General features: G+C 41.3%; 1 protein-coding gene across 2 annotated transcripts in view; it reads right to left on the reverse strand.

Annotated features, from left to right (window-relative positions):
* The window catches only part of LOC137429992 (rho guanine nucleotide exchange factor 26), a 110965-nt gene extending 99769 nt beyond the window's left edge, over positions 1 to 11196 (reverse strand). The window contains exons 1-2 of one of the 2 annotated variants that reach the window (XM_078780039.1): positions 10963 to 11196; positions 4137 to 4622 (exon numbers count right to left, since the gene is read on the reverse strand). In XM_078780039.1, the coding sequence (XP_078636165.1) occupies positions 4137 to 4309 (173 nt within the window). In that variant the 5' untranslated portion in view covers positions 4310 to 4622; positions 10963 to 11196. Of the gene's footprint in view, positions 1 to 4136; positions 4623 to 10806 lie in introns of both variants that reach the window. The other variant, XM_078780038.1, reaches the window with a different exon arrangement.
* Positions 11197 to 12790: the final 1594 nt, after the last annotated feature.

Consider the following 12790-nt stretch of genomic DNA (forward strand, 5'->3'; position numbering starts at 1 on the left):
GTACAACCACCACAAAGTGGTGTCCTTGATAGTTGTGGAATAATGGTTGTCCCGAGAAAAGACACTGCTGCACGAGTGCGTGTGAATACATGCGTGTTCGCTCACTCGATACAACTTTACCTTTTCTAGGGACAACCATTATTCAAAGAAAGATGTAGGGATAGCTTCACGTGATCATTTCTTGTGATCATCCCTACCTTGTTTACATACTTTTTGGAGTAACATCCCTCCATCCTTTTGCATTTTACCTCTGTCACCAAAGGTGGGCAGAGGTTGTGTTTTTCACCCCTGTCTGTTTAAGTGTGTTACTCTACCTGTCAGTCTGTTTGTTTGTCTGTGAACAGGATATCTCAAAATGTTGTGGACGGTTTCACACGAAATCTGGTGGACAGGTTGGGTCTGTGACAAGGACGAAATGATTCGATTTTGGTGGAGATCCGGATCCGGAGACTAGGATTTTGTAAGTGTTACTTCACCATTGTTAAATAGGGCAAAAAAACCGATATAAAGCACGATATCTCAAAACGTGGACGGATTATGACAAAACTAGGTGGATGAGTTGGTTAGGTGACGAGAACAAGCCAATTCAATTTTGGTTTAGGTCTGGATTCAGATCCGGCCAATAAGTGGGATAATATATGAATGAATGATCGTTTTAAGGCCATTTTTCCCAGCTGGAGCAGGGGTTAGCCTTGCGGGTCCCATGACAATCATGGTTCCCTGTTTGAGACAATGTTTTTATGGCCGGATGCCCTTCCTGACGCAAACCCTTAGTCGCCTCTTACGATGCGCACTGCGCAGGGATACGGTGTACCTATTCTAAATTGGGGTACACACCGTGATCATTCATCCCAGCAAGCTGGTACTCAATTTGCCGATCTCGTAAGGATGACAGGCTGAGTCAACCCCCCTGGCGTTAATTCAGTGATCGACCAGGATTCGAACGTCAGGATCCTAGGATCCCAAGCCTGCACCCTAACCGCTTAGCCAACACCAGGGATACAAAATGTAAACTGTTCAGCCTTGCGGAGGTATGTGCTCTACCGAGTGTTGTTTTAGTTTATAAATGTTGTATTTCAAACTTTATGGACGTACTCACATTGTAATGATACAGTAAGTACTGTACATACAGTGCATTCAGAAAGTATTCAGACCCCTTCACTTTTTTCACATTTTGTTATGTTGCAGCCTTATGCTGAAATCGTTTAAATTCATTTTTTCCCTCATCAATCTTCACTCAATACCCCGTAATGACAAAGAGAAAACAGGATTTTAGAAAGTTTTGCAAAGTTATTAAAAATAAACAACTGAAATATCATATTGACATAAGTATTCATACCCTTTGCTATGACATTTGAAATTTAGCTCAGGTGCCTCCCATTTCTCTTGATCATCTTTGAGATGTTTCTACACCTTGATTGGAGTCCACCAGTGGTAAATTCAATTGATTGGACATGATTTGGAAAGGCACAAACCTGTCTAGGTGTGCGCCTAGACACAGAATCTTGTTTCTCACAGTCTGAGAGTCCTTTCGGTGCTTTTTTGCAAACTCCAAGTGGGCTTTCATGTGTCTTTCACTGAGGAGAGGCTTCCGTCTGGCCACTCAGCCATAAAGCCCAGATCGGTGGAGTGTTGCAGTGATGGTTGTCCTTCTGGAAGTTTCTCCCATCTCCACACAGGATCTCTGGTGCTCAGCCAGAGTGACCATCGGGTTCTTGGTCACCTCTATTACCAAGGCCCTTCTCCCCCGATTGCTCAGTTTGGCCGGGCGATCAGCTCTAGGAAGAGTCCTGGTTGTTCCAAACTTCTTCCATTGAAGAATTATGGAGACCACTGTGCTCTTGGGAACCTTCAATGCAGCAGAAATTTTTTTGTAGGCTTCCCCAGATCTATGCCTCGACACAATCCTGTCTCTGAGTTCTGCAGGCAGTTCCTTCGACCTCATGGCTTGGTTTTTGCTCTGATATGCATTGTCAGCTGTGAGACCTTATATAGACAGGTGTGTGCCTTTCCAAATCATGTCCAATCAATTGAATTTACCACAGGTGGACTCCAATCAAGGTGTAGAAACATCTCAAAGATGATCAAGAGAAATGGGAGGCACCTGAGCTAAATTTCAAGTGTCATAGCAAAGGGTCTGAATACTTATGTCAATGTGATATTTCAGTTTTTTCTTTTTAATAAATTTGCAAAACTTTCTAAAATCCTGTTTTCTCTTTGTCATTATGGGGTATTGAGTGTAGATTGATGAGGGAAAATATGAATATAAACGATTTCAGCATAAGGCTGCAACATAACAAAATGTGAAAAAGTGAAGGGGTCTGAATACTTTCTGAATACTTTCGAGACGATCTATCATTCAAAATAGAACATACCATCAAATGTGTCTCGCAGCCTCGCCCCCATCAAGGTGATTGACAGTTGTTGTCCCGCCCACCCCTCTTGGCACTTCATTGCGCAATGCGTAAATATGCAGGTACACCTACTTTTCATGTAATGCTTTCAAGTTGTGAAAACATTGAGGTGTCATGGAAGTTCCCCCTTTAATATGCAGTCGATTCGTGTTTGAACAAAGAACTGAGCTTAACCCAATGTCGAATTACTGTCTGTAAAGAAGAATTACAAACAGGATATTTCTGTTGTATCAATTTTGTAGTTCAGCGATGCTGTCCAAACGTTTAACCCTTTGCGTGCTGCTGTCACAGATTTGTGACAAGATGAATCTTCTTTTTTTTTTGGTAGATTTTCTTTTTTGAGGAATTGTGTGTCATCCCAACATAGGAAGTCTTCTGACTTCCTGATATATCGTCAATTCAATTTGAAGTTTGATATCAGTTTTCAAATTGGTGACTATTTGTGTGAATATATCAAATTCATGAAAATGACAAAAAAAAAAAATCTGTATTTGTTAATGCCGTGGAGGCCATGGCTCTCAAAATCATTGGAATCTCCCATGATGAAGCTTAGTCTCTTGGCATTTTACTCTCACGACTCTAAGACAGGTCGGTTGTCTCTCTATCTTCTACTGCTTCCTTTCTGGTCGTGCACCCTCTGGCCTTTCCTTGCTCAGCCCCTCCCCCCTTCCAGTAGGTTTCTGCAGGGTGCACACGGTCTGCTCGCAATACAATTCCAGTGAAATGCCCAAATTCCAGGCTCACTACTCACCTCCACTCATTTTTTCCTCTTTTTACTCACCTGTGTAACCAGCTTCCTCAATCTGTTCAGTCCCATTCTTCCCTACAGGGCTTCAAATGGCTGTTCACCTCCCCGTCTGGTCCTCCCCCATAAACACTCATGATCGTTTCTACCCTCATTAACCCTCCTTAAGCACGACTCCTTCCTTTCCAGGTTATTATGTTTTCCCCTTTCCGTGTAATGCCTGGTTGTCCCTCCCTCCTCATGCTATATTTGAGCTTGTATCCAGCTTGTCCACTCCATGTGTCCTCCTCTTCCACCCCTTGATTGTAATCTGTCTCCAATACTTCCTGTGCTGTGTCCCTCTATCCTGCTGTTTTTTTTTTTTTTTTTTTTTTTTTTTTTTTTTTTTTTTTTTTTTTTTTTTTTTTTTTTTTTTTTTTTTTTTTTTTTTTTTTTTTTTTTTTTTTTTTTTTTTTTTTTTGTATACAAGATCGAGGCTCGTGAAAGAGCGAACATTAATCACACAGAAAGACAAACAGACACACAAAACAAATAACATCGGGAGCGGTAGACAAGATGGGGAGAGAGGGGGAAGGACACAAACACAACATTTGAGAGCAGGGACCGAGAGACATGGAGACATCGAGAGAACTGTGGGAGGGAGAGGGCTTTGGGGGGGAGGCATGGGAAGGGGGGGGGGGTGGGAGAGGTATAAAACATTTGATGTTTTTCCCCCATTTCCACTGTTCTTTTTCTTCTGTTATCTTCTGGTCCATTCTGTGCTTTAGCTTTTTCACGAGCCTCAACTTCGGATACAAAAAATAAAAATAAAGAAAGAAAAATAAAAAGATCAAATAAAAAAGATATGTACTGAAAAGAAAACATCAGACATACAATGGCAAAAAAATTTGATGCCATGCAGCCTGCATTCCAAGGATGGCAAAGCAGAATAATGCTACCACTTCAGCAGTATCTGTAAACACCATTAGCCCACTCACCATGCATGTGAAGCCGGATTCGAATCCTGCTGCCGTTCCTCCATCTCTCCATTGCCTTCACCTTCTCCTTCCAACTCCAGCATCGGGTTTTCATAGCAGCACTGGGCTCGGGCGAGGGACTCGTCAAGGCACGTCCCTGGTTTACCTCTTTGAGATCGTATGTTCAGTGCCATTTGCTGATGAACTACACCAGATAAGCAAAAATATGTGAAGAACCTGCTTCCGGCTCAGTCTTAGCAACGGAGCGAATGTTTTCTCAACACAGCATTTTTCTTTCACCGACTCGCCATTATTGGATCAAAAGAAAAACCTCATTGCTCCCAAAAGTGGCTTTGACGGTCCAGTGCTAGCCTGGCCTGTATGTTTAAATATGCCCGTTTCCACAGAATCAGGAATTGTAGGATTTCCCAGACAAACTGCACATTGTGCACGTTCTTAAAGCAACTTGCTTTCCGTATATTTGTACTTGCAAACAGGCTGCCGTTTCTGGATTGGAGACAAAAAGAAGAGAAAAGTTCTTGTTATCTGGGTCCTGAAAACAAAAGACATTATTTTATCAGATCACGTGAGAAACAACTTGATGCAGCTTTAATAACAGCTCAGGAATGTCAAAATACAGGATGTGTAACCTCATTCATAAAGCCTCTACACACCTGCGAACACTATATTTCCTGCAAAGTATTGATTGCCAGCTAAAACAAATGTAATATTGCATTATTTATATTTAAAAAAAATTTTTTTATCACAATACACAATATAAAAAACAATATGACTATACTAGCAGGGACTCGCAGAACCTCTGCGGTAAAAGCTCTTGCTTCAGAGAATGCCACAGTTATTTGGGTGGTGCATAGGCAACAGACCACTGCCTTGATCGCTCCTGCAAATAAATAAAAATCCGAGTTTGAAGCAAAAACATGCCCACTGCCTGTGTGCATATATAATACATCATGGTGATATAACTCGGATATATTCCAATTGCACTTACCCATAGGCTGACACCAGAGTCCAAAAACCTAAGCAATGAAGCCTGAGGCCTATATTTAGAGGCCTTCATAATGTCTGTGACACCTATTGGCTCCCAACCTTTCGACGTTTGATGATCCTTTTAACAATCGCTTTGGTTGCTTTTCACTGAATGGAAAACGTATCGGGAGGGCATGGTGATTGTGAATATGACAGCTCCGAATATGTCTTTTGCCTTCGCATAGCAACAATATGGCGGTCGTGGGATTTTTCAGGTTACAATTGTGGGTTGAGTCAGGCCAGCTGTCCAACCAATGGGTGGAAAGGAGTGTTACACATGGGATGATGGACGAACAAGTGCATTATTATACAGACAGAAAATGAGCTTATATAGTAATTATCATTTCAAAATAGCAAATGGTACTTTGTGAAGATTCAGCTCAGGACCTGGCACAATATCTGAGGAATAAGTGCACCACATCTGAGCTGTCGAGCCAGGGTTAAATCTCGACCGAGGTATAAACTGCCACACTGGTGTTAACATGGAGGGTGAATCATTGATCAATGTGTGCGCCATTGACGTTAAGCTGCAGGACGTCTCTGCCAGCATTGGTGATTGGTGATCATTAAAGATCCCAGTGTGTCCTTCACAAAAATTTGTGAGTTATCACAAACGCCCTGAACAAATTACGAATTTTTGCCACCATCAGTCAGACGTCAAGCCTGGCCAGCCGGTTCCTGAAAGACTCGAGATAAAAAAACGTTCCCCATGCAACCCCAAAAGAAGGCCACTAAAGAAGATAAGTAGCCACTTTTACGTAATACAAACCTCCATTTGCTAACCTTTAAAAACCCAATCAAAACTCTTCATACTAATACCTCCATGTTCACACCAAATGTCCATTTCCACTACTTTTGCGAATTGAAAAATAATCTGCACCAAGCAAGATCTCCCTCCAAATGCTCGAGACATGACCGATGATAACACATGACACAAGAGGTATTGATTTATCCAGGTCGAGAAACGAGTAAATTTTCAAGTGAATTTAAGGAATTTGGGAGCAAGAGGAAATGAGAAAATACGATAATTAATATTTACAGATTCTGTGATGTGACAGAGTTTAATTGAAGGACTTTTAATCAGCAAACAAACACCTGCAAGTTGAAGGTGTTTACAGAAGTGATGCCAACAGGTGGAAGAAAATATGAGGTCATCGTAGGACAGGTACAGAAGGGAAAGCTCTGAGTGTCTCCGAACATGACCAAGTACAATTCACTGTTTGCTTTCACTTCTCTTTTATGTAATACGAAATATAAATAATAATAATGAATACAATAAGGTTATTATGAGAACTATGAGCAAGACATAAGAGCAATTTAAGAAAGGCGCTCCGATTAACTATCAAGGGTGTTGTGTTTGTTCATGTCCGTCCGTCTGTGTTACCTGCCACGAGAGCAGGTTCACGGATGTCAAGCAAGCTTCTTCGTAAAGATAACACTGGTCGGTTTGCCATTGTCGACCTTTTTCAGGGTGCAGGCGATAACTCGCCGACTCTTCGCAAAAGACTATGGGATCTTCAAAACACCGTGAGATCATTAAATCACCTGGGATCGTCAAATCACCGTAGGATCTTTAACATCCATAGGATATTTGTGGGATGTTTTAATCACCATGGAATCTTCAAATCACCGAGAGATCTTTAAATCACTGTGGGGTCTTCAAATCACTGTGGGATCTTCAAATCACCGTGAGATCATTAAATCATCATGGGATCTTTAAGGTCCATGAGATATTTGTGAGATATTTAAATCACCGTGGGATCATTACATCATCATGGGATCTTTAAGGTCCATAAGATATTTGTGAGATCTTTAAATCACCATGGGATCATTAACGTCCATTGGATATTTGTGGGATCTTCAAATCACCGTGGGATCTTATCACCATGGGATCTTCAAATCACCATGGGATCATCAAATCACCATGGGATCTTCAAATCACTGTGTGATCTTTAAATCACCATGGGATGTTTAATGTCGATGGGATATTTGTGGGATCTTTAAATCACCATGGGATCTTTAAATCACTGTGGGATCTTTAAATCACTGTGGGATTTTTAAAACACGATGGGATCTTTAACGTACATGGGATATTTGTGGGATCTTTAAATTATCGTGGGATATTTAAATCGCCGTGGGATCTTCAAGTCGCCGTGGGATCCTCAAATCACCATGGGATCTTCATATCACCATGGGATCTTCATATCGCCATGGGATCTACATATCACCATGGGATCTTCATATCACCATGGGATCTTCAAATAACCTTAAATCTTCATATCACCTTTATATCTTCATATCACCATGGGGTCATCTTTATATCACCATGGGATCTTCAAATAACCTTAAATCTTAAATCACCATGGGATCTTCAAATTACTGGGGTATCTTTAAATCACCATGGGATCTTAAAATTACTGGGAGGTCTTTAAATCATCAGAAGATCGTCAAATCACCGTGGTATCTTGCAATCACTATCGGATCTTTAATGTCGATGGGATATTTGTAAGATCTTTAAATCATCGTGGCATCTTTATATCATTGTGACCTTTAAAATACCGTGGGATCATCAAATAACTGTGGGATTTTCAAATCACAGGGTGATTTTTAAATCACCGTGGTATCTTCAAATCACCGTGGGATCTTCAAATCACAGTGATCTTTAAATCACCGTGGGATCTTCCAATCACAATGGGATCATTAAAGCATCCTGTGGTCATTAAATCACTGTGGGATCGTTAAATCACCATGGGATCTTCCAATCACAATGGGATCATTAAAACACCATGTGGTCATTAAATCACCATTGGATCTTCCAATCACAATGGGATCATTAAATCACCCTGTGGTCATTAAATCACCATGAGATCATTAAATCACAATGGGATCATTAAATCACTATGTGGTCATTAAATCACCATGGGATCTTCCAACCACAATGGGATCATTAAATCACCCTGTGGTCATTAAATCACCATGGGATCATTAAATCACCATGGGATCTTCCAATCACAATGGGATCAATAATCACCCTGTGGTCATTAAATCACCATGGGATCATTAAATCACCCTGGGATCTTCCAATCACAAGGGGATCATTAAATCACCATGTGGTCATTAAATCACCGTGGGATCATTAAATCACCCTGGGATCTTCCAATCACAATGGGATCACTAAATCACCATGTGGTTATTAAATCACCGTGGGATCATTAAATCACCATGGGATCTTCCAATCACAATGGGATCATTAAAACACGATGTGGTCATTAAATCACCGTGGGATCATTAAATCACCATGGGATCATTAAATCACCATGTGTCATTAAATCACCATGGGATCATTAAATCACCATGGGATCTTCCAATCACAATGGGATCAATAATCACCCTGTGGTCATTAAATCACCGTGGGATCATTAAATCACCCTGGGATCTTCCAATCACAATGGTATCACTAAATCACCATGTAGTTATTAAATCACAGTGGGATCATTAAATCACCATGGGATCTTCCAATCACAATGGGATCACTAAATCACAATGAGGTTATTAAATCACCATGTGATCATTAAATCACCATTGGATCTTCCAATCACAATGGGATCTTCCAATCACCATGGGATCTTCCAATCACAATGGGATCATTAAATCATCATGTCATTAAATCACAATGGGATCATTAAATCACCATGTGGTCATTAAATCACCGTGGGATCATTAAATCACCATGGGATCTTCCAATCACAATGGGATCACTAAATCACCATGAGGTTATTAAATCACCATGTGATCATTAAATCACCATTGGATCTTCCAATCACAATGGGATCTTCCAATCACCATGGGATCTTCCAATCACAATGGGATCATTAAATCATCATGTCATTAAATCACAATGGGATCAATAATCACCCTGTGGTCATTAAATCACCGTGGGATCATTAAATCACCATGGGATCTTCCAATCACAATGGGATCACTAAATCACCATGTGGTTATTAAATCACCATGGGATCATTAAATCACCATTGGATCTTCCAATCACAATGGGATCTTCCAATCACCATGGGATCTTCCAATCACAATGGGATCATTAAATCATCATGTGTCATTAAATCACAATGGGATCATTAAATCACCCTGGGATCTTCCAATCACCATGGGATCTTACAATCACAATGGGATCATTAAATCACCATTGGATCTTCCAATCACAATGGGATCTTCCAATCACCATGGGATCTTCCAATCACAATGGGATCATTAAATCATCATGTGTCATTAAATCACAATGGGATCATTAAATCACCATGTGGTCATTAAATCACAGTGGGATCATTAAATCACCATGGGATCATTAAATCACCATGGGATCTTCCAATCACAATGGGATCATTAAATCACCATGAGGTTATTAAATCACAATGGGATCATTAAATCACCATGTGGTCATTAAATCACAATGGGATCATTAAATCACCATGTGTCATTAAATCACAATGGGATCATTAAATCACCATGTGGTCATTAAATCACAATGGGATCATTAAATCACTATGTGTCATTAAATCACCATGTGGTCATTAAATCACTGTGGGATCATTAAATCACCATGGGATCTTCCAATCACAATGGGATCATTAAATCATGTGTCATTAAATCACCGTGGGATCTTTAAATCACCATGGGATCTTCCAATCACAATGGGATCATTAAATCATCATGTGGTCATTAAATCACTGTGGGATCATTAAATCACCATGGGATCTTCCAATCACAATGGGATCATTAAAACACCATGTGGTCATTAAATCACCGTGGGATCATTAAATCACCATGGGATCTTCCAATCACAATGGGATCATTAAATCATCATGTGGTCATTAAATCACCGTGGGATCATTAAATCACCATGGGATCTTCCAATCACAATGGGATCATTAAATCATCATGTGTCATTAAATCACCGTGGGATCTTTAACTCCCATGGAATATTTATGTCCCCGTGGGATCTTTGACATCCACGGGATTGTGAGATAATTATGACCCCGGTGGCCGTGGGGTATTTAACCAGCTGACGTCACCAGACGGGTCACGTCGCTTTACGTCCATCCGAAGGACGGTGCAATCTGTGCTGTAACCACCTGAACCGATAAGCAGACAGTTTGTGTGCTCGGGAATCGAACTCCGACCACATGAAGGTGTGCCAAGTGTGCTACCTCCACCACATCCTATCACCCCATTCTTGTATGAATTTCGTTAATAATTTCACAGTGACAGAGTTATTGACAGCAAGACAAGGGTACAATTGGTACAAACAAACAAATGAAACAGCAATCCGAAATAAGCTGATAAACCGGTTATCGAGACTTCAGGAATGTAGAGAAGGAAAAAGTTAATTGGGCTGGAGTACGCTGCAGACCTCCACAGCACGTGGTGTGGAGGTCTACGAGGTCCAGGTAGTCCCTCGAGCAAGCGCTTCACATCGACGCGAATAAACCGTCCGAAAGACATGGATTACGACACGGCGAAGCGACGTGGGACGAGACTCATAAACCGCGGTCTTTCCAACGTCATCAACATGCCTCCCGACATGGGGAAAGCTCAAAAAGATTTCCATCGATTCGGGAATACGACTTACCTGTCGTACTCCAGCAAACAGGTAGATGGTCGGAGACGCTGATACACTATTAAGAAGCGATACTCGCAAACGAATGATAGCAAAGACAGGGCCCGATGAACAACTACGGACAAGACGCACGTCCGGACTGACAGGTGACCGGTGGGCGTTTCGTACCTGCTTCTGGCTTGTGGGCGGGGTTAGCGAAACGGTACCGCCCCCTCGTCCACAAAATGCAATGATTTCAATGAATCGTCAGACTTATGATACTTTAAAAGCGAGTTTTGAAACTGCGAAGCATTTTTTTCATTGTATTGCTTTAACCAGCATGAAGACGCCACAATAAAAGCTGCAAACGTTCATTAACAACAGTGCGCACTGCCGGCCAAGGAGAATGATTAATAAAAGGTCTCCGAGTGGAGAATTCTGATTGGTTGGAAATACATCGGGGGTGTGGCAGAGATTGCTGCCATACCCTTCCCTCCCGCTCATAAAGTTCTGCAGAAACTCACATTTATTTAAGGAGAACTTAAAATATCTGGGTACTAACACTGGAGGATTTTCTAAAAAGATTTTTCTTTTACGGCGCAGCCCATAGGCATAGGGCAAAGCCGACTGGAAGAGTGTTTGTCTGTCTGTATGTACGTACAGTCGTGGCCAAAAATATTGGCACCCTTGCACTATTTTCAAATAACACAATTTTCTCTAAAAATACGTTGAAATTGACAAAAGTATTTGGTCTCTACAATTCTTTATTTCACTGTTAATTTTACAGAACCTTTGTTTTTGATTCAGAACTTAATGAAAACGTTTAAATCAGAAAATAAAAATAAATGGTATTGACAAAATTATTGACACCCTCAACTTAATATTTGGTAGCACGACCTTTGGACAAAATAACTGCACTCAAGCACTTACTATAGCCATAAATGAGCTTCCTCGACCTCTCTCCTGGCAATTTGTCCCACACTTCTTGTGCAAACTGCTCCAGTTCTCCCAGATCTGAAGGGTGCCTTCTCCCAACTGCTGTTTTTAGATTTCCCCACAGGTGTTCAATGGGATTTAGATTTGGACACATTGCTGACCACTTCAGAACAGTCCAGCATTTTGTCTTGAACCATTCCTGGGTGCTTTTTGAAGTGTGTTTGGGGTCATTGTCCTGCTGCAAGACCCGTGACCTTCGACGGAGACCCAGCTTTCTGACACTGGGTTGAACATTGCGCTTCAAAATGCCTTCAATCTACTGATTTCATGATGCCATGCACACATTCAAGGCACCCAGTGCCAGAGACAGCACAACAACCCCAAAACATCACTGAACCTCCTCCATGTTTGACTATAGGGAAGGTGTTCTTTTCTTTGAAGGCTTCATTTTGTTTTCTGTAAACATAGACATGATTTATTTTACCAAAAATCTCTAATTTGATCTCATCTGTCCACATGACATTCTCCCAGAAGGATTTTGGCTTGTTCAGGTGTGTTTGGAAAACTCCAATCGGGCTTTCTTATGTCTCTCTCCCTCTCAGCAGTGCGGTCCTCCTGGGCCTCCGACCATAGAACCTCCTTCCATTAAGTTGGTGACGGATGTTGCGAGTTGAAACTGTCGTATCTTGTGTCTGAAGGTCAGCTTGAATCTGTTTGGCAGTTGATCGAGGTGCTTTCTCCACCATTCGAACAATCCTTCGCTGCAATCTTCGATCAAGTTGTCTCTTGCAGCCACGTCCAGGGAGGTTGGCTACAGTGCCATGGACCTTCAACTTCCTGATAACATTGCGTATGCTGGACACAGGAACATCAATGTCTCTGGCGATCGACTTGTAGCCTTGAGATTGTCCATGCTTGGCTACAATCTTGTGTCTGACCTCCGCAGACAATTCTCTGGTTTTCTTTATTTTCTCCATGCTCATTGTGGTACACAGTGACACAAAACAGCAGAATAACTCCTTTTCTCGATTCAAACTGGTTATATGAGTGATTTTTATATATCAGGCACCTGCATCTCACC

This window comes from Myxine glutinosa, chromosome 6 (assembly GCF_964187855.1).
Source record: "Myxine glutinosa chromosome 6, kmMyxGlut1.1, whole genome shotgun sequence".
In the NCBI taxonomy this organism is placed as follows: domain Eukaryota; kingdom Metazoa; phylum Chordata; class Myxini; order Myxiniformes; family Myxinidae; genus Myxine; species Myxine glutinosa.